At 47.6% G+C, this 24,748-nt stretch overlaps 1 protein-coding gene across 1 annotated transcript in view; it reads left to right on the top strand.

Annotated features, from left to right (window-relative positions):
- Positions 1-2,760: 2,760 nt before the first annotated feature.
- Positions 2,761-24,748, top strand: part of PARVA (parvin alpha) — a 179,132-nt gene continuing 157,144 nt past the window's right edge. Inside the window, exon 1 of the mRNA XM_055142934.1 lies at positions 2,761-3,132. Coding sequence (XP_054998909.1) covers positions 2,997-3,132 — 136 coding nt within the window. The 5' untranslated portion in view covers positions 2,761-2,996. The remainder of the gene's footprint in view (positions 3,133-24,748) is intronic.

Genomic DNA, 24,748 nt, shown 5'->3' on the forward strand with positions numbered 1-24,748 from the left:
TTGGTTGGTCAATGGCATATCATCTTTGAATATACCAATAGCTTCAATGTTGTGGAGAGTTTTGCCAACCTTGTCTTCAATGTACCTTATGGATTCTGGTCTGATGTTGAGGTCTTTAATCAGGCATGCAGATTTTGTGACTGAAGTCCCTAGTCTCTCACAGAGTCAGGTATGGGTGACCTCCTCTCATCCCCTTGTTCCTCTGGGAGCCTGGCAGTTATGCCCATGAACTGCCTCTGGTGTCATATAATCTTGTTAACTGACCATGACTCAGAGACTCACAAATAAATCAAAAAAGAGGTCAACAAGCTGCAGAGATGCCTCAGACCCCAAAGTCACCAGCTGGTTAAAAATTTAACTCCAGCGTATCATCTCATTCAAAATTTTAGAATTCCTGGAGTTTGAACATCTCTTATTCCATGCCACTCACATACCAGGAGTAGCACACATTGGATAGAATGTAAGGTAGAAGACAACCAATCTCAATTAAAAAAACATTGGCACACAAGGCTCAACCTGTAGTATATGTTAATAAACTCTTATACAAGGGCTCAGTGGCTCCAGGTGAGATACAACAATCTTCAAACATTCATTTAAGGAAACCTTTTTTGATCCTCTTAAGAGAATTATTCACAACAAGCAATACAAAATAAATTATTTAGGACCTGCTCTTGGGGCAGACTTGGGTGGTGGTTGGGAAAACTCAAAATAATGGTGGTGGGAAGGTGTAATAGTGGTGGGATTGGTATTGGAATATTGAATGTAATAAATTATTGTGAACAATCTCATAAAGTAAAATTAACCTTTTTTTAAAAAAGGAGAATGATGAGAGATGGAATCAAAGCACAGTTCTATTTGGGATTTAACTTTATCTTTTAGAATAATCAGGGTTAGGACAGTCATGATCTTCCCTGGGTGAAATTTTATTTGATTTGGGGCCACATATGTTGGTGCTTAGGGCTTATCCTTGGCTCTGCTTTCAGGGATCACTATGGGTAGTGCTCAGGGGCCCGTATGTGGGGCTGGGAATTGAACCCAGGTCGGCTGCATGCAAGGCAAGTATCCTGCAATCTGTGTTTTATATAGCTCAGACTTCACCTGGGTGAAAATTCTGACAGTTACCAAGACTTCTCTTGCTATTGGAAGCACTAGCAAAAATGAAATTTTCAAAAGAGGCAAAACTATTACCCTTAAGCAAAGATGAGGGGCTGGAGCCATAGCACAGTGGGTAGGGCGTTTGCCTTGCATGCGGACGACCCGGGTTCAATTCTCAGCATCCCATATGGTCCCCTGAGCACTGCCAGGAGTAATTTCTGAGTGCATGAGCCAGGAGTAACCCCTGTGCATCGCCAGGTGTGACCCAAAATAAGCAAAAAAAAAAAAAAGCAAAGATGAAATGAACTCATACTCTGCTGAGAATCTCTGGGCCATTTCTTTTTAAAAATGCCTTGTTATCAGTAATTGTTGCTGGTCATTTTATTGGACTCAATTGGAGTCAGATGTGTACTAAAAGCGTTTAGGAGGAGGTCAGGGAGAGTCCAGTGGGAGAGTCCAGTGGGTAAGGTGTTTCCTTGCACGTGGCTGACCTTGTTGATCTCATATGCTCCTCCAGGAGTGATTACTGAGTCAGAGCCAGGAGTAAACCGCTGAGCACGGCTGGGCGTGGCCCAAAAATCCAAACCCCAAAGTCTTTAGGAGCTTGTTTTAGGAAGGAAGCCAGGCTGGCCTTGCTGGGAGGCCCAAGGGGGCCCAGGCAAGAGACTCACGTCCAGGCAGCAACTCCCCAGGACCTTTTGTGACTTTCCAGCTCAAGTCTTTGCTCCATTCTTTGGTGTCTCTGTTTGCCAGCATACGCACGTGGCTAGTCTTGAGTCTGTATGTTTTTCACCGAGAACTCTTACATTTCTGACAAGTCTCCTAGGTTAGCTCGGAGTTTTGGCTGGGACTATCTGATTGGCTACTCTCCAGTCAAGCTTGAGTGCCCTTTGAAAGTCAGATGATCACCCAGGGTCAGTCAGCTGCGGTTACTGGGAGGGAAAAGGGACAGGAAGAATTTCAAGTGGGGGAACACAAGAAAGCATGCATTTTAAAATAGTTTCCAGTGTCATTCCTGTTAACCCCCCAGAGCCTGGCTGTTACTTTTAGGCAGGACACATTTGTTTGTCTTGGGGGTGGTGTTTCAGGAGAGGCTACAGTTCTAACGTTCTCCTAATGTTTCCACCCACATTTGGGGAGATCTTCTTTCGTAAGAGCCGTAGAACAACTAGAAACAGGGCCTTGCGCTCAGAAAAGTGAATCTTTTCAGTCTTGCAGGACTAGTCAAGAGGACTTGGAAGCTTTTAGAAGTGGAGAGTGGCAGAAAGGCCATGTTCAGCGGGTGGGGTCCCACCCACACCTTTTGGTTCACCGGTTCCTTACTTTGTTTTCTGGTCCACACCCGGTGGGGTTCCTGGGCTTACTTGAGTGTGCCCGGTGTAAGGCAAGCGCCTCAAACCCCTCTGTCATTCCTCCAGCCCTTTATTTTCTCGCTTTTCTTGCTGGTTCCCCTCTTTCGCGGGCCCAAGTCAAGGGCCTCCCGAGTCAGCTCGTGGCCCAGCTGCCATGGACACTCTGAGACCCAGTGGCAGATGGGTGGGCGGCAGCGAGGGTCCACTTCTCACCGTGTGCCAAAGTGCCTGGGGGGGGGGCAGCGCCCGAGGGGCCCGCGGCTTCCGGGCCCGCGGCTGAGCTCGGGCCGCAGGTGCGGCAAGGGGCGTCCCGGGGGCGCGGGGCGCGGGGCCGGCCGGGCCGGGGCGAGGGCCCCGAGCGCAGCGCCTTCCCCGGCGGAGGGCGGCGCGAGGGAGGGAGCGAGGGAAGGGAAAGGCGAGCGGGAGCTGCCTCGAATGCCTGGAATAATTCCGCTTCCGTTTGGAAAGCCGCAGCCTCAGTCCCGCCGCGCCCGCCCAGCTGCACTCGGCGTCTGACCGGCCCGCGGCCGCCCGGCTCCCCGCAGCGCCATGGCCACCTCCCCGCAGAAGTCGCCGTCGGTGCCCAAGTCCCCCACTCCCAAGTCGCCCCCGTCCCGCAAGAAAGATGACTCCTTCTTGGGGAAACTCGGAGGGACGCTGGCGCGGAGGAAGAAAGCCAAGGAGGGTGAGTGCCGCCGGGCCGGGGCCGGGGCCGGGCGGCGGGGGCGCGCGCGGCGGGTGTCCGGCGCGGCGGGGGCGCGCGGCGGCGCCGGCGCGCGCTTCCCGGGCACGTTGCGCGGGGGCCCTGCGCGCGCGTGGGCTGGGGGGCACCGGGCCCGAGTGGGGTGCGGGGGGATGAGATCCGGGCGGGGCCGAGCGGCGCCGCGTGGCCCGAGGGCCGAGGAGGCGGCGCCCTCCCCTAGGCCCCGCGTCCTGGCCCTCTGCTCCCCCGGAGGCTGGCGTTGCTCTCGTGGCCACAGCTCCTTTGCAGGGCATCGGGCTCACTCACTGTCTCCCTTACTGGTCTTAGAAAGGGGGTGGCTGCCTGGGGCGGGTGGCGTCGCGATGCAGCACGGTCTAGGGTGGATCTGGTGCCCACCCCCCAGGGCCCAGGCGGGCCCTGTTATTAATGATAGCTCAACCTCCAAGGGTGGTTGAATGAATGAGGGAAGAGCGGGCGTACCAGGCTTTCCCATCCTGTGATAAATAAATGCCCTCGGAAAATCTGGCTCAGACCCGCACTTAGCATCCTGCCCCCCGCCGTGCACCCTAGGGGGAGGGTTCTTACAAAAATACTATTTTCCTTTTTGCCACGGGGTGAATCGAGGCCATCTGATTTTCTTCCAGGGCGGTTTGCGTGGGAGATAGTTTGTCTCGTGGGCTGTTTGCTTCCTGGTTTTGGATTTGGTAAAATGAGATGACACTTCGCAAGAACCAGGAGTGAGAAGTGGGTGAAGAAGTTGATTGGCTAAATTCCCTTTTCGTCCCCTGCTGGGGGCATGGGAGTATACTTTGAAGCCTGTGATAACCAGATGCAAGCCAGTTTTCATGTCCTGAGTAGAATGCATCCAAGAACTTCCATTTTGAGAAGAGAACTTTAGTTTTGAGGCGAGAACCTCAGTTTTCTGTCAGACGTGACAGAAAAAGCTAGAGTTGGTTTCTGTATTGAAGCGAGAGGCAACAAAATGCTTCTCTCAGATGTTTCCGCCTTAATGTGATGATGATGATTCATATTAGAAACCATTATTAATATTTTGGGTTCAGAGGCCATAAGCAGCAGCATTGGGAGGTACTCCTAGTCCTGTGCTTGGGGAACCATTTCCTGCTGTACTTGGGGAACCATTCCATGCTGGGAATCACCCCTTGGCCTCCCATGTGCAAAGCACATCCTCAGCCCTGGTTAGCACTGTGAGCACTGTCATCCTGTTCATCAGTTTGCTGGAGCGGGCACCAATAACGTCTCCATTGTGAGACTTGCTGTTACTGTTTTTGGCATATCGAATACGCCATGGGTAGCTTGCCAGGCTCTGCTGTGCGGGTGGGATACTCTTGGTAGCTTGCTGGACTCTCTGAGAGGGACAGAGGATTGAATCCAGGTCGGCCGCGTGCAAGGCAAATGCCCTACCCTGTGCTATTGCTCCGGTCCAGCTCTGGTTAATGTTTCTAAACTGTGCTCTGGTAGTGCACAGTTGACAGCAGCATGAGACGGAGATCTTGGGGTGGGAACATGCATTTCTAGACCAGCTTTCTGATTGCTGCTGAATTCCCAACAGGGGCTCTCTAAGCCTGCACAACTCAGAACTGCTTAAGCTCATCGCCTGCAAGGATACTGGAGCAGTCATTTATTGAGAGAGGAAAATGTTGGTCTCTTGTATATAGTGCTGTTCTGAGAGAGTGTGGACTGGAGCGATAGCACAGTGGGTTGGGCGTTTGCCTTGTACGCAGCTGACCCAGGTTCGATTCCTCTGCCCCTCTCGGAGAGCCCGGCAAGCTACCGAGAGTATCCCGCCCGCATGGCAGAGCCTGGCAAGCTACCTGTGGCGTATTCGATATGCCAAAAACAGTAACAGCAAGTCTCACAATGGAGACGTTACTGGTGCCTGCTTGAGCAAATTGAGGAACAACAGGATGACAGTGACAAACAGTGCTGAGAGAGTGCATGGTGGCTCACCTGCTCCCTGATGCCATGCCTCAGTCTCAGCATCCACAGTCCCATAGCTGACCTTGTAGACATGGTTTGATGTCTTTCTGCATCTCATATTCTTAATTTGGGGCAGGGTCCCTGCAGGATATTGAGTCAGTGAAGGAAACGGAGAGATAGTATAGCAGGAAAGGCATTACCTTGCCCACAGCTGACTCGGGTTCGATGCCTAGCTCTGCATATGTCTCCCAAGCCCCACCAGGAGTGGCCCTGGAGTGCAGAGCCAGGAGAGAGCCCTGACCATCACAAGGTATGACCCCAAAACAGACAGAAAAAAAAACCCAAAGATTTTGAATATGATTTAATGAGGGACCAACAGGGTGAGATTGTGGGGGAGCAGGTTTGAGGGAACTCAGAAAGGCCAGAACAAACTGGGAGAAGTGGCGGCCCAGGCTCTCTTTGGCCTTGAAGCCCTTGTTGGTGCTTTCCTTTGGCTGGATTAAGTGGGAAGTCTCCAGAGCCAGAGAATCTGGATGATGCAGTTTGTTGGGTCAGCAAATTTAGAGCACAGAGCAGGGTGGAGCCGAGGCCATTGGGCAACGGAAACTAGCACCCCCTTTCCAAGTGAGCTTCCCTGGGGCTGGAGTGATAGCACAGCGAGTAGGGTGTTTGCCTTGCACGCGGCCGGCCCGGGTTCGAATCCCAGCATCCCATATGGTCCCCTGTAGAACCAGGAATAACCCCTGTGTATTGCCGGGTGTGACCCAAAAAAGAAAAAAAAATGGCCAAGTGAGCTTCCCAGAAGTCAACACAGGGTCAGGCTTTCTATTTGAAAAGATTGAACAGGGCTGCCACCTCCTTTGTCTTGCATAGAATCTGTAGCACTGTAGCACTGTAGTCCTGATGTTCATTGATTAGCTCGATCAGGCACCAGTAGTGTCTCCATTGTGAGACTTGTTACTGTTTTTGTTTTTGGCATATCGAATACGCCACGATAGCTTGCCAGGCTATGCTGTGCGGGTGGGATACTCTCGGTAGCTTGCCGGGCTCTCTGAGAAGGACCAAGGAATCCAACCCAGGTCGGCTGCGTGCAAGGCAAACACCCTACCCGCTGTACTATCGCCCTCTGTTAATCCACCTAGGGCTGCTTCTTTTTATTCTACTGGAGACACGTTTTTTTCTCTTTATTTTATTTTGCAGTTGGATGAGGTGGGAGGGTTGATGTTGTTTGTGGTCAAGGCTCATTCCTGACTGTGTGTTCAGGGATCACTACTGGCAATGCTTGGGAGATCATATGGTGCACTGGGGATCAAATCTGGGTCAGCTGTGTACAAGGCAAACATCCTATTCTCTGTACTACCTCTTGACTGCTACTCAAAGACACTTTCATGTTTGCTGCCCCCAAACCATTCCCTTCCCTATATCAGGTTTACTCAGTTGGATTTCATACCAGATGTAAGATCTTATTTTTACCCTCTTTAACCCTGGTTCTGGGTCTCCAAGCCAAACCAGAGGATGTGTAAAGAGGTGAAGCAAGAACACCCTGTTCCCAGGTCGTGTTGCTTTCTGCTGCAATTGGTAATTCTGATGCCTGTTACAGGAGACAGTGGTGTTGGTTGGCTCTGAAAAGGCCTTGCTCTTGTTGAATACGTGCAAGGGCTCTCTGACCCATGCTTTACCTGTCAAAAGCCCACTAATCTTCACTTTAGTGACAAGGCTTTATAACTTACAGCTTTGTGCATAGAGTAACTTGACCACTTTCCCCCTAATGTTATAGAATCTTCTATCCTTCTTGATTACTCAAGATCACTGACATCAGTAAATGCATATATTATCTTAGTGATTTGGCATAAAGTTTTCCTGGGCCCGGGTTATCTATTCATTCATTTGATTTCAATTGTGTCCTGTAGAATGGACACAGAAACTGAACGACATTAATGCATTAATGTTAGACTATTTTGGTAATGATTTTATATAAAATGTGTCTTCCTAAGAATACCATGTACATCATGAAATGATGATCTCATTAGCCCCCTAAACATAAGAGTTGATTAGTCTTCACTCCTCTGTTTTCACAAGAGGTTAGAGAGAATCAGAAGTTATGTGAGCACAATCTTTAGGACCAGAGACATATGTTTATGATCTTGTCCCTTATTTATTACTATCATGTAAGACAAGTTTCTTAGTTCCTCAGTTTCTGTATTTTTATCTGTGCAATGGGAATAGAAATTCAGTTCTTTGAAGGTTTATAAGCCTTAAGAAGTATATGATATGTATAGGATGATATAACAGTAGCTATTAATATTGACAATTCAGTTCTTAGCAGTCTTTCACATTTGGGATCATCTCTTCATTATGGACAGCAGAAGATTCTACAGGTTCGGTAAAGCACATCCTGGCCCACGTCTGTAGGAAACCTCGAGAGGAAAACTACTGTGTTTCCTTTGGATTATAAGGCTCTTGCTTTGAAAGTTGATTTTCCTGTTTCAAATGTCACATTTCACCATTTGAATATATCTGGGCCCACTTTCATGGGTTGTAAGTTAGTGGCTTTTGTTTTTCTCTGTGGCTCTCTCCTGAGTTCTTATTTAGACCCTGCCCACCCTTATGTGTAGATTCTCACGCTGACCTTTCAGAGCTAACTTGCCAAGGGGCCTGTTTCCTCAGCATTCTCCAGAGATTTGCTTTCATCAGGTGTACCCTTTTGAATTGTATCTGTTACTGGAAGGTGCCCCAAATTAGGTCAGTAGCGAGGGTCCTTCTGATCAATTATCCATTTAACTTATTGCCCATGAGAGTTTCATATTTCATCCAATACTTGGGATATCCATGGTGGGTTTTCATGATTAGGAATTTAATATTTCCTATAGTCATAAATAGCACTCACCACTTTGGTTCTTATTGGCTGCCCAGTGTTGCTGGGGAAAATCCCAAACTCAACCCGCTGAGCAGCCCTTACCTGCTCTCCTCATTCGCTTGCATTCTTAAAACCATCAACTCTCAGGCTCCAGACACTGAGAGGGAAAATTGGGTACAGGGTGTCTAGGACTAGCTCCATGAGGTCAAGAGTTTGATCCCCAGCACTGCCCCGCATGTGACTCGTGGTCCTGGCAGTATAGTGCTCTGTGATGTCTGACTTGCCCAACAAAGTGTGTGTGAGCTCCCCTACCAAGTGCTTAATTCCTGAACATTGCCACAACAACAAAGGGAAGGGGAGAAGAAAATTTAAAAAAAAATTAATTAAAATGAAAAGTTTAGCCTGAGAGATGTAACACAAAGGTCAAGGCACTGATCTAGCATCCAACCTTGGCCACGAGCCTGGTTCAAATCCTGGCACCACCTGTGATTCCCTGAGCACCACCAGGCGTGGCTTCTGAGCACAGAATCAGGAATGGCCCCAAGACAAAATAAAGAAAAAGCAAGAGACAAAACAACAACAACAAAGAATATCTTAGGAGCCATATAGATAGTACAGTGGGTAGTGCTTGCCTTGCACATAGCTGACCCCAGTTCATTCTTTTAGCACATCTTTCATGCATGGCCAGGAGTACTTCCAGAGGACTGTCTCACCCCTATTCTAGTCTCACACTGCGCCTCATTCCCGTCTCCTCCTGTCTCTCCCGCTCGTCTGTCTGTGCTCCATCTTGCTCCCTGCTCTCTCTCTGAACTCCAAGCCTAGCACTCTGGGCCAACACTAGTCTGGTAGCAAAATCAACATAAGAACGCCCTAAGAGCAGGAATACCACCTAGGGGTGTTTCTCTTCTCCTTAGTCCAATAACTTAATTAACATCTTAGTTAACATCTTAATATTAGTTATTTTTGTATGGACACAGTAAGAGATATACCGAGGCTTGTTGGGCAGCTCTCCCAGGAACATCTTGCCACAGACTCAGACTACAGTGCTCAGGCCAGATTACTCTTTCCTAACACCTAGCAGGATCCAGGTCTAGTTATTGCTTTTTGGATCATGACAGAATTTGTCCATGACCATGCTCTTAACTTATAGTTAAGCATTATGGCACTTTGGCCAGGCCCATCTTGATGCTAGGATAGCACATAGCTCACCGCTTGCCCTGGCTTCATCCAGTACCACATCAGGACCCTGCTTTGGGGGTGCTAGGAAGTAAGGGCAACTGAGGCTTAAGTTGAGAGAACCGGTGTCCAGGAGGAAAATATTATTTAGAGTCAATTAACTCCCAAGTTACAAAAGCATAATATTAACTGTCTTCTTGTGTCCATATAAAAAGGACATTGCTCTGAATTAACTATGCAAAGGACTTAAGGAGAGGAGAAAAACAATATTTACAAGTTAACAGAGCACAAAGAAAGAAGTTACAAATAAACACAGGAATGGGAGCACTGTGATGGGAGTAACCCAAAAAACCTAAGCTCCCTGAGGCAAGGCAGAAAGGACAAACCAGTGTTATCCTACAGAGAAGGACAGCCATGTGCACATTTGGGAGATCACTGGAGGCTGTAGGAAATGAAAAATTCTCCCACCTCAGGCAGTCTTTTTTTTCTTTCTTTTTTGAGTCATGCCTAGTGACTCTCAGGAGCTACACCTGGCTCTACTTCAGGCAAATGCCCGACCAGCTGTGCTATCATTCCGCCCCTGCTTCAGCCAGGCTTGAGCCAGGTGGAGGTCCTTGAGTGGAGGGTCTGGTGGTTAAGAGCAGCTGTGGAGTGTGAGAGGTCTCCGGGCTGGGCAGGCGTTGTAGCATGATGGCTTTGACCCAGAGTGAGATGGGAAGGTTTGCAGGGTTTTACCCGGAAGAATATCACAATCACACCACTGTTTTAATTCTATCTCTCGGATAAAGTTAATTGAAGGAGGCTTAGGGATGGAAGCCCGGCCCTAAGTTAGGAGGCTCCTGTAATTGTCCAGGAGACAGAGTGGGTGGAGGGTGTGATGTTAGCTTGCAGGCAGGGTTTGAAGACACAGGGATAATTTGCTGAAGGAGTCCTGGAAGGAAGAATCAAGGTGCCTCCAGGGTTTGGGGTTAGAACCACTACAGAGATGGAGCAGATTTTAACTGGGAGGGGCTGGTTTGGGGGAAAGTTCAGGTGCGCATTCCAAGTCTGTTTCATTGGCAGTACCCACCTGGGCTTCCCTGGGGGATGCTGACTTCCCAGCTGGTTCTAAGAGTCCAGGTCAGGGCAAAGTTGAGGGACAGTCAGTGTGTAGGTTTATTTAAAAAATTAATTTAGGGAGGGTTTCCCAAGTCATGGTCAGGGGCTTGGGGCTTCCTTGTTGGGATTCTTGACCAATCAGAGTGCAGGATGTGGAGCTACTCATGTTTAGGGGAGCCAGGGATCAAACCCTTCCAGTGCTTCGGGGAACCATTGTGATGCCCAGAGTCGAACTGGGGTTAGTCACAGGCGAGGTAAGCTCTGTAACTCCCTAACCCTGTGTCCTCTCTGGCTCATGTAGCACTGATCCACTGTTGTCCCGTTGTTCATCGATTTGCTCAAGCGGGCACCAGTAACGTCTCCATTGTGAGACTTGTTGTTACTGTTTTTGGCATATCGAATATGCCACGGGTAGCTTGCCAGGCTCTGCCGTGCGGGTGGCATACTCTCGGTAGCTTGCCGGGCTCTCTGAGAGGGATGGAGGAATCAAACCCGGATTGGCCACGTGCAAGGCAAATGCCCGACCCCCTGTGCTATCGCTCTAGTCCTTAGTAGAACACTTTGTGTTAATCTCCTAAATTTTCCCCATTTCCCCCCTCAAAAAGCCTCTACTTGGGCCAGAGTGATGTGATGGCACCATGGGTAGGGTTGTGTGTGTGTGTGTGTGTGTGTGTGTGTGTGTGTGTGTGTGTGTATTGCCTTGCACATGGCTGATCTGGACTTAATCCCTGACACTCTACATGGTCCCTGTAACCTTACCAGGAGTGATTCTTGAGCACAGAGCAAGGAGTAAGCCCTGAGCACCACTGCCTAAAAAAAAAAAGCAGGGGGAAAAAAAATCTCTGCTTAACCAAACCACTAAACAACTCTTCATTTCCAAGACTTTCACATGCGGTAGATTCTTTTACATCTTTGCATATGCTGTTTTATATTTCTGGAATAATTAATTTCTTTCTGTATGCAACAAACTTCTATTCACTCCTCAAAGTCCAACTCATATATTCCCTTCTAGATAATACCTAGTGTCCCTGTGGGAGAGGGAATTGCTTCCTTCTCTGCAGTCCCACCACCTCCTGACCCTTCCCATTTTTCCTGTGGCCACATTGCTGTGCCATCAAACATGGTTGTGTGGTCGCAGACTATAGTGAGAGCTCTCCCATCTTGCAGAATATTCAGTGCAGTATGTGCGGGAATTTCCTTCATGAAAATAGTCCTCTATTCACAGACTGCATAATCTTAATCTATTCCCTTTGCCTACTTCTAATGTCAGGGGATTAGGCTCAGTCACCTCCGACTGCCCTTTTGGCTCTGGTGTTCTATGAGGTCTGAATTCTCATTTCACCAGGCTTCTCTCAAATTCAGTTTTATTGTCTGTGTAGGGTGGTCTGGGAATGACATCATCACAAAGACCTCTTTCTTCCCTCCACTAATGAAGGCACCTCTATGTCGAGAAGAGGAGATGGAAAGCAGGATAAGTGGGCTTTGGCCCAAGGACACCTCCATATTAGGAATCCGTCTCCTTGTCTCATGGAATATCTCTATTTGGTTAGCCAGCATGGCTCATAATTATGTTTCAGCCATTAGTATAGGAGAAGAGATGACATCCTCATGTAAACATTTGTAAGTGTCAAAAATCTCCGCTTGTTCTCATGGAAAAAGAGAAAGAATGTGTTTGGGGAAAGCTCAGCGATTCAGCCATAAGCTAGTTTAAAAACTGCCATAGAAAAATACCTTTCAAAAAAAGACATTTAAGCATTCTGTTCCGAGCGTTCTCTGTTCTGCAGCCGTCTGCCCCTGGGAAATCCCTCTGAGGGCTTTGCCTGCAGACCAAACACTCAGGACAGAGGTGGTCCCTTCCTTTCCCCCGCTGACCCCAGTGGGCAGGAGTTGTTTGTCTCCCAGGTGTGTGGGTCACTATGGGGCTCACCTAGACTCGGGTTCTGCTGGCCTTTACTCAGTGATCTTTCTGTTTGCTCTAAGTATCACCAGGTTGCCACAGCCTCAGCAGCTGACTCTGTGACCAGTGTCCTTGCCTTCCCTACGAACTAGTCTTATGTTGCTGTTGAGCCATGGATGGAAGCAGCAGGGAACTTCATTAGTTTTCAACAAAATTCCTTAACTATTGTAGACTCTTTTTGGGGAAAGAATATACCAAATCACTGAGCATCATCTGACTTTTCTTAATAAATGTTCCCCCTCTCTTCCCATTATAAAATTAACCCATGCTTGTGAGATTTATGGGAGAATGAAGAAAGCAATCATGCAAACTTCCAACTCCCAAAGGCAATGACTGATAGAAATTTTTGTCTTTAAGTTCTTTTTTCTTCATGTTAACTTTTTTCTTATAATTTTAGAATGTCATGTCTTTTATAGTGATAGAAGTTTTGTATTTTAATTTTAGTATAATTATTTTTATGCTGTTACATATTTGATCAAACATGTTTTTTTATGCTCAGGGACTGTTTTCAGATTGATGCTTGGGGCTTGCTCCTGGCAGTGGTACTCAGGCTCCAGGATTGAACTCAGAGCTGCCTCATGAAAAGCATGCACACCCGCCCCGTGAGCTATCTCCCCAGCCCTGTTTTCCTTCCTTCCTTCCTCCCTCCCTCCCTCCCTCCCTCCCTCCCTCCCTCCCTCCCTCCCTTCTTCTTGCTTTCTTTTATATATTTTGTGGGAGTGGGTCACACCCACTGCAAGGCAAGCACCCTACCCACTGTACTATGCTCTAGCCCTGTTTTATTTTCTTTTTAATTTTTTATTAGTGAATCACTGTGAGGTACAGTTACAAACTTATAAACTTTCGTGTTTGCGTTTCAGTCATACAGTGATCATTTACTCATCCCTCCACCAGTGCCCATTCACCTCCACCAAGGATCCCAGTATCCCTCTCACCACCCACACCCCATCCCCCACCACCCCACCCTGCCTCTGCAGCAGGGCATTCCCTTTTGCTCTCTCTCCTTTTGGGTGTTTTGTTTCATTTTAATTTTGAAAGGAGTGTGGACGAGAATTGGGAACCACTCCCTGTGATGCTTAGCTTGGCTGTGCAGGCCCAGTGGATCAGTGCTGGGGCCGGGGATGTGCTGCTTGGGCTAGCAGTATTGGTGACCATGGTGTGAAGAGGCGTGCATGTCCTACTGAGCGCATCTCCTACTGATTTTTCTCTTCTCTTCCCTTCCCCTCCCTGCTCCCATCCTCCTTCCCTTCCCTTCCCCTCCCTGCTCCCATCCTCTTTCCCTTCCCTTCCCCTCCCCTCTCCTCCTCTCCCCTCTCTTTCCCTGGTTGATGCTCTAAAACCATTCCTGGCTCAGTACTAGGGGTGGGGTTCCTTCTAGTGGTGCTCAGCAGATTAAGTGGGGTTGAACCTGGGGCTCCCACATACAGACCAAGTGCTCCAGCCCTTGGGCCATTTACTTTACCCCATGTTGCTTCTTTACCATTTTGGTGGGCCCTCTTTTTCTTTTTTCCAGAAATAATGCTGCCTAAAGCGCTGTTTTATTAGAATATTTTCATTTGGCTGGGCTCTCCTAAGTATAATTATAGGGTCAAAGGGTAGCAATTAGCTTGATTAACCTGCAGAGCCTGTAATTAAGGACCAAGAAGAAACTCTTGCTGTGGGATCTGTGGTCTTCCTGGGGATTGTTGGAAAGTGAGAGCACGGTGTTAGATTAAGTATTTCTGGTCGTTTGGGGCCGGTAGAGACTAGCTCCCCTTAGGGGTCAGGCAGGAAGGGAGGTGGGAAGGGGAGGAAGGAAGGGCCCTGGGTCTGGGGAGAGGAACATGTTACATAGTGGATATAACATGTTTAAAGTGAGCTCCATCATAGACAGGTCTTTATTCCAGAACATTCTTCATACAGTTGTCCTTGTACCAACTCCTCCCTCACCCCCCATTCTGCCCTTCCCTCCAAGGGTGGCCACATTAGAATTCTCCTGGGAGTCACAGCCATCACCCTGTGACCCACTTTGGGTTCTTATTGCTCCCGTGTGGAATCCTGGTGAAGATCAACATGTTCCATGTTTCCTTGATCATTTCCTCCCACTTTCTGAATTTGGGGATTTGCGCCACACTTGGTGATCACAGACAAGTGGCATGTAATCACAGAAGAATGGGCTGAGCGACACTGGAGATGTGAAGGTTTGCAGGGGGAGGAATTCATGGGGGATGTGGTGCCTTCACGTTGGGTCTTTTTTTTTTTTTCTTTTTGGGTCACACCCAGAGATGCACAGGGTTTACTCCTGGCTCTGCACTCAGGAATTACTCTTGGTGGTGCTCGACAGACCATATGGGATGCTGGGAATCGAACCTGAGTTGGTTGCGCGCAAGGCAGATGCTGTACCCGCTGTGCTATCTCTCCAGTCCCCACATTGGGTCTTGAGGCCAGAGAATGAAAAGTTACCCTCCCCCTGACGGACAAGAGAGACAGATTTGGGAACCTTCTGAGTTTCAGCCTGATAAAGACAGTGGCTGGGTTCAGTTCCCTCAACCTGTGCTAGGAGTCAGGTATTTCATTTCATCTCCTGAGCATGGCTCTGAGCCAGTGGGAGCATGTAATAATGCTCACACCCGGCCCCCCCAGGGAGCATTTTGGGGAGTCACTGATGGAGGCAGATGCCCTCCCTGGGAGTGATGGATTGAGGGCGTTCATTTCATCGTGACTCATAACTCCATTCCTTTCACGAATCCCTTATCTCTTCTCAAATCCGGAGGCAACTCCCTCTTCTCTGGTGCTGTGAAAAATACAGCCTGACACTGATGAGTTGTGAATGATGCTCTCCGTGAAGTGCCCCTCTCGGCAGGGGAGAAGGATGCTGACATAGAAAGGGGCAAGGCTGCTGCCTGTTTCTGCTCCCTGGGGCTGGAGATTCAGGCCTGAGGACTCCTAGTGATACCAAAGGGCCTCCGTGGTGGAGGCTGTGTGCTGGTTCTTTCCATGATGCATTCATCACTGGAATAATTAACCTCCCAACTGCAGGCTTGCATTGACTTTTCAACTCCAAACAATTATTCTGGAAGCAGATTTTGTCTCAGCCAGCTTGCTCTGGGCTATGGGGGTAGGCTGGGAGTCCTTGATGGTGAGGAGGAAATGATGGGAGAGTTCAAAAAGAGTCTGTGGGGCCGGAGTGATAGCACAGCGGGTAGGGCGTTTGCCTTGCACGCGGCCGACCCGGGTTTGATCCCCGGCATCCCATATGGTCCCCCAAGCACTGCCAGGAGTAATTTCTGAGTGCAAAGCCAGGAGTAACCCCTGAGCATCGCTGGGTGTGACCCAAAAAGCAAAAAAAAAAAAAAAAAACAAACAGAAAGAGTCTGCTACCCCAGTCACAAAGTTGGTGGGATGTGGTGGGGGGCTGGACCACTCCCCCTATTGAGGTGGGTTCTAAGTTACCAAGGTGCAGAGATTCTTGCACCTTGTGGGGTGCAAGAATCTGTGGGGTGCCTGGGTCCTGAGTCAGTGGTTCATCCAAGTTTGGCGGGGAGGGTCTCAGGTTTAAGGGATCTGGGGACAGATGCTGCAGAACTTTGTAGCGGAGTGAGTAGCCTGAGTAGGTGAGGGCTCAGGGCCGGCCTCTCTGGCCTCCCTGAGTGGAGGTAGACGGGGAGGTTGCCTGTACTCCCACAAGAGCCCTGGGTCTTGCCTCACTCGTCCCCTCCGTCCCCTCCCCACCCATCCAGTGTCCCAGGCTTGGAAATAGACTTTCCTCTTAAATCGGAGGCCTTTTCTTATTTGCCATCAGGCTGAGCTGTCACTGGCTCCCAGCCCTGGTCGGGGGGCAGATCTTCAGGTGACAGGTAGTCACAGTGACAGCTGGCAGAAGCGCGGGCAGCAGGCTGACAGTTTTGATGCTGTTTGCCAAACATAGAAGGAAAGTAACATAATTCTATTTTTTAAAAAGCAACACACTGGATAGAGGCAAGCCCCCAAATAGCTTCTTGCAAGGAGGAGCAACTGCCTGTTGGCTGAGGGTGGCAGAGCGTCTCCTGGTGGGCTCAGTAGCCCCTCCAGCACATGCCCGGAAGCCTGGAGGACGGAACAATCCTTTTGCTGGCAGCTCCTCCAGGCCCGTCATTATGGTAAATTACAAGACTCCCTCCTATGATGACTATGGTGAGGCAGATCGATTTGTTCCTTCTGATTATTGCTGTGCTGGACTTGGCTGGGGTGATGGGCACCCAGATTTCACACCTTGTAATGGCCCTGCCAGGGGTGGATGTTAGCACAATTGGGACCTGACACTTCAATAAATCTGAGACATTCTGCTGCGGAGATCAAAGTTCAGAATTGCTTAAATTGGTGTTGGAGCAGGTGGGAAACAGGAGTCCAGGCCCATGAATTGGATAGATAGCAATTGTCGTTCAGTGTGTAAGGCCTGAATGTCAGCTTTTCAAAGGCTAAGACATCAATTTAAGTAATTTCGGCTTCCAGCTACCTGGCTCTTTCAGTATTACTGGCTCTGGGAAGTGTGATTCCTGATCTAGCTTGTGTGGGTTGGGGCGGTGGGGGTTGGGGGGTGGTGAGGGAGAGCGGAGGTGGTGTTGGGGTGGGTTGTTGGAAACGCACCATCATCATTTCTGTATCTTAGAGGTCAGGTGTTAGTATCACTGGTTTATCAGTTTTCATGGGAGTGTGTATGACGATTTCCTCGCCCGCTTGCATGTGCTGGTACTTTCCAAACTACACTTCCAGCCATGCCCTCTTGCCTGAGCTGCAGACTCATTAGCATGCATGTGTCATGGCATTGTCGCAGACAGAGATCAACCCGGATTTTAACACAGGGCATGAAGTTCACAAAGGCTCCTGGTGAGGTGGGAGTGTGCTCTGGTTTCTAATGATAGCTCAAGTCCGGAGAAGTTGTTTAATTCATATGAAGGAGCAATATCCCTCCCCTCCCCTCCCCTCCCCTCCCCTCCCTTCTCCTTCCCTTCCCTTCCCTTCCCTTCCCTCTCATTGCTGTTTTCATGAGATATAATACAACAATGTATTTTATTGATTTTCTGTTTTTTTTTTCTTATTTTATTGAAGAGGCATTTTAAGTTGGATTCCTTGGCACTCAGGGGCTACTGCTAACAGTGCTTGGAGTCTCTTTACTCCTGGCAATCCTCAGGGGACCATATTCAGTGTCAGGGATGGGACACGAACTGGCCTATGTAAGACAAGCGTGCACCCCCCTCCACCTCTTTCCCACTATGTGCTATTTTTCTGACCCCCATTCATTGGTTTTTAGTATATGGACAGATGTTTTCTTCTCTCTAAGAATATTTTCTTCTCTCCTAAGAGAAATAATCAGTACTTCTCTCCCGGGTTCTTACCTCCAAACAACCACTAATTTTTCTTCTATCTCTATATATTTGCCTATTCTAGCCACTTCATATAACTTGAGTCACAAAATAGGTGGTATTTTGTAATGGACTTCTTTCACCTAGTGTAATATTTTTTTTATTTGAATTTTGGGTCATACCTGGCAGCGCTTAGAGTACAACATATTGTGCGGAGGCTTAAACTTGGTCAGCTGCATGCAAAGGCAAGCACCCTACCCACTATAGTATCTCTTTTTCTCCATGGAATATATTCAGGGTGACTTGATGTAGCATGTATCTGTATTTCTTTTTTTTTTTAATGATTGAAAAACAGTCTCTCAGATGGATATACACGTTTTGTTTATCTGTTCAGCAGTTGATGGACATTTGGATTTCTTTGGGGTTTGGTTGCAATGAATAGCCTAGCTATGAATTTTCATGTTCAAGTTTTTCTCTGGACATCTGGCTTGATTTCTCTTTGATTTATAATGATGAGCAGTATTGCAGGGTCTGAGGATAGCTCTGTGCTTAACTTTGTAACAACTTCCAGGCTGGTTTCAAAAGGGCTTTATGATTTTCCATCCACCAGCCGTGTCAGAGCGCTCAGCTTTCTGCACATCCTCATGCATACTTACAATTAACTGCCATTTTTATTCTAGCCATCCCAGGGCATAACTTTCACTGTGTTTCTCATTTACATGTCCCTGGTGGCTAATAATATGGAGTATCTGTCCATGTGTTTTTTACTCGTTCGTAGATCTTCTTGGAGACGTGTTCTAAATTCCATAGAGTCCAGCCTGGGCCTCCTCGGTTCTGAGCATTGAGACAGCGCAGACAGCTAACTCAGAAAGATGCATGCCCAAGCTCAGATAGAGAAGGGAACACCAAGTAGAGGATGCTGGGAGGACCCATTTGGGTTGAAAGATGTGAGCGGAAAGTTGACTATAAACCAAACTTGAAGGCCACTCAATACTTCTTTTGCAAACTACAACACCCAAAAGAGAGAGCAAAAGGGAATGCCCTGCCCAGAGGCAGGGTGGGGTGGTGGGGGATGGGGTGAGGGTGGCGAGAGGGATACTGAGATCCTTGGTGGAGCTGAATGGGCACTGGTGGAGGGATAGGTAAATGATCACTGTATGAGTGAAATGCAAACACAAAAGTTCATAAGTTTGTAACTGTACATCACAGTGATTCTCTAATAAAAAATTAAAAAAAAAAAAAAAAAAAGGAAGATGCATGCCCAGGATGGCTGGTTTCCCTTCTTTTGGTCATTGACTAGGAATACCATAGACCTGCTGCATCTTGTATCCAGGGCATTTCCTCTTGCAGGATGACTATATTCCTGAAATATTTCTTGCTAAGCCAATTGTCATAATTTTGTTATACCACTGGCTTTTATTATTCAGTTGGAAATTACTTACCTCGGATATAATTTTGATCCCCAATTAAAAAAAATCATGCTAGGAAATTAGTAAAGACTTAAATTTTGTACATTTAAGTGATGTGTGGGTATTTTTTTTTTTTGGGCGGGGGTGTTTGGGTCACACCCGGCGATGCACAGGGGTTACTCCTGGCTCATGCACTCAGGAATTACTCCTGGCGGTGCTCGGGGGACCATATGGGATGCTGGGAATCGAACCCGGGTCGGCCGCGTGCAAGGCAAACGCCCTACCTGCTGTGCTATTGCTCCAGCCCTGTGTGGGTATTTTTGACGACATTGGTTTTCAAGTTATACTAATGCTAGTGATCGAATGAGTCATGTTTTACATAGATTAGCATATTGTATCTTTCAAACTATCCTCTCAGAAAGCTATTATGAACATCACCATCCTTTGCAGATGAGGAAAATGAAGCATAGAGAGCAAGTAAACTGCCTGAAGTCAAGGCTAGGATACTAGCTACAGTAATGTTTGCTGCTAGAATAGATAAATCCCAGATTCTCAGATGTGTTCCATAACGAAAGTGTAATTCTTGCGAATCCTAGCCTCCTGGATTGAATTGCCTTCCTCCACATAGGCATATAGGGCTGTAGCCCTGTCTTCTGTAGGCTCTGTTCTAATCTAGGTTCTTCAGTCCCTCCGCAGGGATGTGTCTGGGGGGAGGGGAGGGGACCGGGGGTGGGGGGGAAGTGCTGATATGGGGGAGGGTGCAAACTGCAAGGGAAGGTTTTAATAGGTCAGATGTGACATGAGATCTGGGGTGTAACCCTTCTCTGGTTCAACTTCCTTAGAACACCATATGTTTTGTGACCACACCTATGTGCCAGGGAGACCAAACACATAGTTTATTTGTCTGCCTGGAGGGAAAGAAAATGAATTTTGGCAACTGTGTGAGTCATTTTGCCATTGCTACCGAATAGAAGGCATCGAATTTAAACCCAGCAGTTTAGCTCCAGAATTCTGTTCCCGACTAGTCTGTCTCTACCGCTTCTCTGTCATCAAGCACCCCAAAGTCTGAGAAAAATGTAGAGAGTTGTGCAGGTTTTTAGTTTTCTTCCTTCCTATAACTGGATCTGGTTGTTTAAGAACTGGGTCAAAATCACTATCTTTCAGAAAAGAGTAACAATGAAAGCGAATATTGTTTGCTCTGGGCCAGGCCCTGATCTCTTATTTCGCGTGTTCTGTTGTCCTTGTTCCCAGTTTTCAGGTGAAGAAGCTCAGCACGGAGCTTGGTCCGTTGTCCGAAGATCATAGAATTGAGAGGTCTCAGGGCTGGGCTAATAGTACAGTGGTTAGAGTGCATGCTAGACAGGGTTTGACTCCTGGCACCACTTGTGCCCTGAACATGACTGGACACAATCCTGGAGGCCCCTGAGCTCTGCTGGACTGGCCCTGGTGACCCCAGTACCGAGGGCTCGTGCAACTCTGCATACTCAGGCCCCTGCGTTCATCTAATGAGAATTAGAATTATGGGAATTGTTGGTGCCGTGCCCCAAAGTGGGAAATTTCTCTACTGGGGTGGGGGGTGGTGGTAATATTTGAAGTTTAAAAAGAAGACCTTACTGGGCCTGAGAGATAACATAGCAAGTAAGATTCCTGACTTGCAGGCGTTTGAGCTGGGTTCCTTTCCTGATACCGTGGATGGGGCACAGAGCACTGCCAGGAGTGATCCCTGAGCATAGAGCCAGAAACGGCCTGAGCGCCACTGGGTGTATCCCCCACAGCACCCAAGAAGACCTTCCTGAAGCAGACCTTCATGAATGGGTTTTCTCTAGCTCCCTACATGGTAAATAAAGTAACGGGGGTGAGCTCAGAGCACAGAACTGTATGAGCCGAGGAACAGCTGAGCTGCCTGGAATGTTTTTGCAAAGCAGGTCCTTGGGGACTCTGATGGGGCGTCATTGGCCAGTGTTTGGATTCTGGTTCTGAGATACATGAGGCAGCTCTGGAAAAAAGAAGCTCCTGAAGATGAGCCCTGGGGTCAGTTGAAGGGGCGAGAAGCCCAGGTTTCCTGGGCTAGAGGGAGTGGGCAACGTGCGGGCTCTGCCAGGCCAAATGGCCTTGGCGCAGGCTCATCGTCCAATCCGAGCCCAGTGTCAGGCTGAAAGGTCCGGTGTGCCGCAGGCCCCAGCTGCACTTTAATTAAACAGTGAAAATCCATCAAAGGCTCTGTCTCCTGGGCCAGCCGCTTCTTTTGAGTCCTAGGAGATGCTGGCTGTTGGCTGGCAAGGGGCCAGGAGGAAGGTGGGCTGCTGCCCTCCCAAGTCCCTGCTTAAAACTAACAGCTAATGCTTAGCAGTCCCGTCTCAGACACGATGCAAATGAAGCCTGGCATTTAGAGGTTTTAAATGTCCTAAATCAATATTACAGAGGCAGTATCGGAACAATTAAAAACACCGATTTCCTTATATGCACGTAAGTTTTCAATTAAAAAATATTTTTTTGGTAGGGGGTGGGGCAGAGCACCCATTTTTGCTCAGGGCTTATTTCTAGGCTCTGCATCCAGGGAACATTCCTGGTGGTGCTCAGGGGACCATAGAGGGTGCCGGGGTTCGAACCTGGTCAATGCCTTACCTACGGTACTCTCTTTCTACCCTTGATTCACATTTGGGACTCAGCAGAGTAAGGCAGGTTTAGCTTGGCAGTGCTCTGAGCATTGTGCAGCCTCAGCGTTGCCTCCTATTTTTACATTTCACACATCAGGAGGATTTCTTATACAATGTCACATTTAATCCTTAGAGCCAACCCAGGAGAGCCTGCTAGCCCCATTTCACAGATGAGAAAACTGAGGCTTGGAGCAATTACACAGACTCTACCAGGCAGTAGAGCTGATGTTTGATTTGGCGTCTTCTTATCCAAGTAGAGTGCTTTCTCACTTTAACACAGTGGCCTTTGTGAACAGCATCATTTCCCACCGTTACCAATGGTTGCATTTAGCAATGGTGACTAAACAGCAGCCATGATCACACTATCTAGTGATTCTTATCCTTGTTGCATAGTTTACCGATTCTCTAGACTAAAAAGGTTTTTGAGCAGTTTTTCAGGGTTGTCCATTTCCTCAACAATCTTTTATTGAGAAGCAGCCAGGTTGATGCAGAGTCCCAGGTCTCACGGCCCCGTTTCCGCTAGAGTCACCTGGACCAAGTTCATTCTCAGCTTCTCATTTGCCAGTCTGGCTGTCACTGGAACCTGCCTCACCGGCGTGTCACAAAGATGGAAGAAGCTGGTTTCCAGGAGAAGATGGGGGCAGCTACCTGTGCCAGGCCTGAGCACGTAGAGTCTACAAGCCCCGTTTTGTTTTCACGTAGGACCCCTCTGAGTCTAACCATACAGCATTAGCATTTCTGTTTTTATTAAGCACTGAACTATAGCACTGTTGTCCTATTATTCATCAATTTGCTCAAGTGGGCACCAGTAATGTCTCCATTGTAAGACTTGTTGTTACTGTTTTTGGCATATTGAATACACCACGGGTAACTTGCTAGGCTTTGCCATGCGGGCGGAATACTCTCAGTAGCTTGCCAGGCTCTCCCAGAGTGACGGAGGAATTGAACCTGGGTCGGCTGCATGTAAGGCAAATGCCCTATTTTTATTAAATAAAAATATAAAAATCAGACTGAAAATCTGTATATTTGTGATCAGAGAGAAAATATTTTCTTTTTTTAAAAAATTTTAAAAATTTTATTGAATCACCGTAAGATAGTTACAAGCTTTCATGTTTGAGTTACAATCTTACAATGATCCCATCCCTTCACCAGTGCACATTCCCCACCACCAATATCCCGGGTATACCCCCCATTTCCCACCCTTCCCCTGCCTCCATGGCAGACAATATTCCCCATACTCTCTCTCTACTTTTGGGCATTATAGCTTGCAACACAGACACTGAGAGGTCATCATGTTTGGTCCATTATCTTCTTTCGGCATGCATCTCCCATCCCAACTGGTTCCTCCAGCCATCATTTTCTTAGTGATCCCTTCTCTATTCCATCTGCCTTATCCCCTCCGCTCATGAAGCAGGCTTCCAGCTATGGGGCAATCCCTGGCCCTTGTATCTACTGTCCTTGGGTGTCAGCCTCATGTGATGCTACACTCCACAAATGAGTGCAGTCCCTCTATGTCTGTCCCTCTCTTTCTGACTCATTTCACTTAGCATGATACTCTTCATATTTATCCATTTATAAGCAAATTTCATGACTTCATCTCTCCCAAACAGCTGTATAGTATTCCATTGTGTAGATGTACCAAAGTTTCTTTAACCAGTCAGTAATCTGTTTTAGGGCACTCGGGTTGTTTCCATATTTTGGCTATTGTGAACAGTGCTGCAATGAATATATAGGTACAGATGTCATTTCTACTGTGCTCTTTTGCATCCTCGGGATATATTCCCAGAAGTGGTATTGCGGGGTCATACGGAAGCTCAATTTCTATTTTTTTTTTTTTTTTTGCTTTTTAGGTCACACCCGGCAATGCACAGGGGTTACTCCTGCCTCTGCACTCAGGAATCACCCCTGGCGCTGCTCAGGGGACCATATGGGATGCTGGGAATCGAACCCGGGTCGGCCGCATGCAAGGCAAACGCCCTACCTGCTGTGCTATCGCTCCAGCCCCTCAATTTCTAGTTTTTGAAGGACTCTCCATATTGTTTTCCAGAAAGGCTGGACTAGTCGGCATTCCCACCAACAGTGAAGGAGCGTCCCTTTTCCCCCACATTCACGCCAGCACTGGTTGCTTTTGTTCTTTTGAATGTGTGCCAGTCTTTGTGGTGTGAGATGATATCTCATTGTTGTTTTGATTTGCATCTCCCTGATGACTAGGGATGTGGAGCATTTTTTCATGTGCCTTTTGGCCATTTATATTTCTTTTTTGAGAAAACTTATGTTCATTTCTTCTCCCCATTTTTTGATGGGGTTGGAGGTTTTTTTTTATATACAATTCTGCAAGTATCTTGTATATCCTGGATATTAATCCCTTATCAGATGGGTATTGGGTAAATATTCTTTCCCATTCTGTGGGCTCTTTCTGTATTTTGGTCACTGTTTCTTTTGAAGTGCAGAAGCTTCTTAGTTTGATGTAGTACTATTTGTTTATGTTTGCTTCCACTTGCATGCTCAGTGCTCTTTCGTCCTTAAAGATGCTTTTAGCTTCAATGTCATGGAAAGTTCTGCCTACATTTTCTTCTATGAACCTTATAGATTCATGTCTGATATTGAGGTCTTTAATCCATTTTGATCTGACTTTTGTGCCTGGCATTAGAAGAGGTCAGAGTTCATTTTTTTGCAGGTAGCTATCCAGTTCAGAAAGAAAATATTTTCAAGGAAGTCAGAAATACTGACTGAAATTTAAGAGTGAACCCTTTCTGCTTTATCTTTCCAGACTTTAGAGAGAGCAGTATAAACGATAATGAAAGTACTGAGCGTGTCTGATAGTGTAGCTAATAGAACAGTGTCAGCAAGGCACTGTTTTACAGCATAGACTTTGCTTTGGCCTTTATTCCACTGTAAGCACTGTCAAGAGTTTCTGGTCATTTATATTTTCCCACTTGTTTCATTTGTCATGAATATCTCTCACATGTGGATTTACTTTATTCTTAAAAACAACTTTATGCTTTGCAATGATGTGCCATAGTTAATTTTTTTTTTTTTGCTTTTTGTTTTGGGTCACACTCGGCAGTGCTCAGTGGTTACTTCTGGCTCTGCACTCAAGAATTACTCCTGGCAGTGCTCGGGCGACCATATGGGATGCTGGCGATTGAACCTGGGTCAGCTGTGTGCAAGGCAAACGCCCTACC

The sequence above is a fragment of the Sorex araneus genome, chromosome 6, assembly GCF_027595985.1.
Source record: "Sorex araneus isolate mSorAra2 chromosome 6, mSorAra2.pri, whole genome shotgun sequence".
In the NCBI taxonomy this organism is placed as follows: Eukaryota; Metazoa; Chordata; class Mammalia; order Eulipotyphla; family Soricidae; genus Sorex; species Sorex araneus.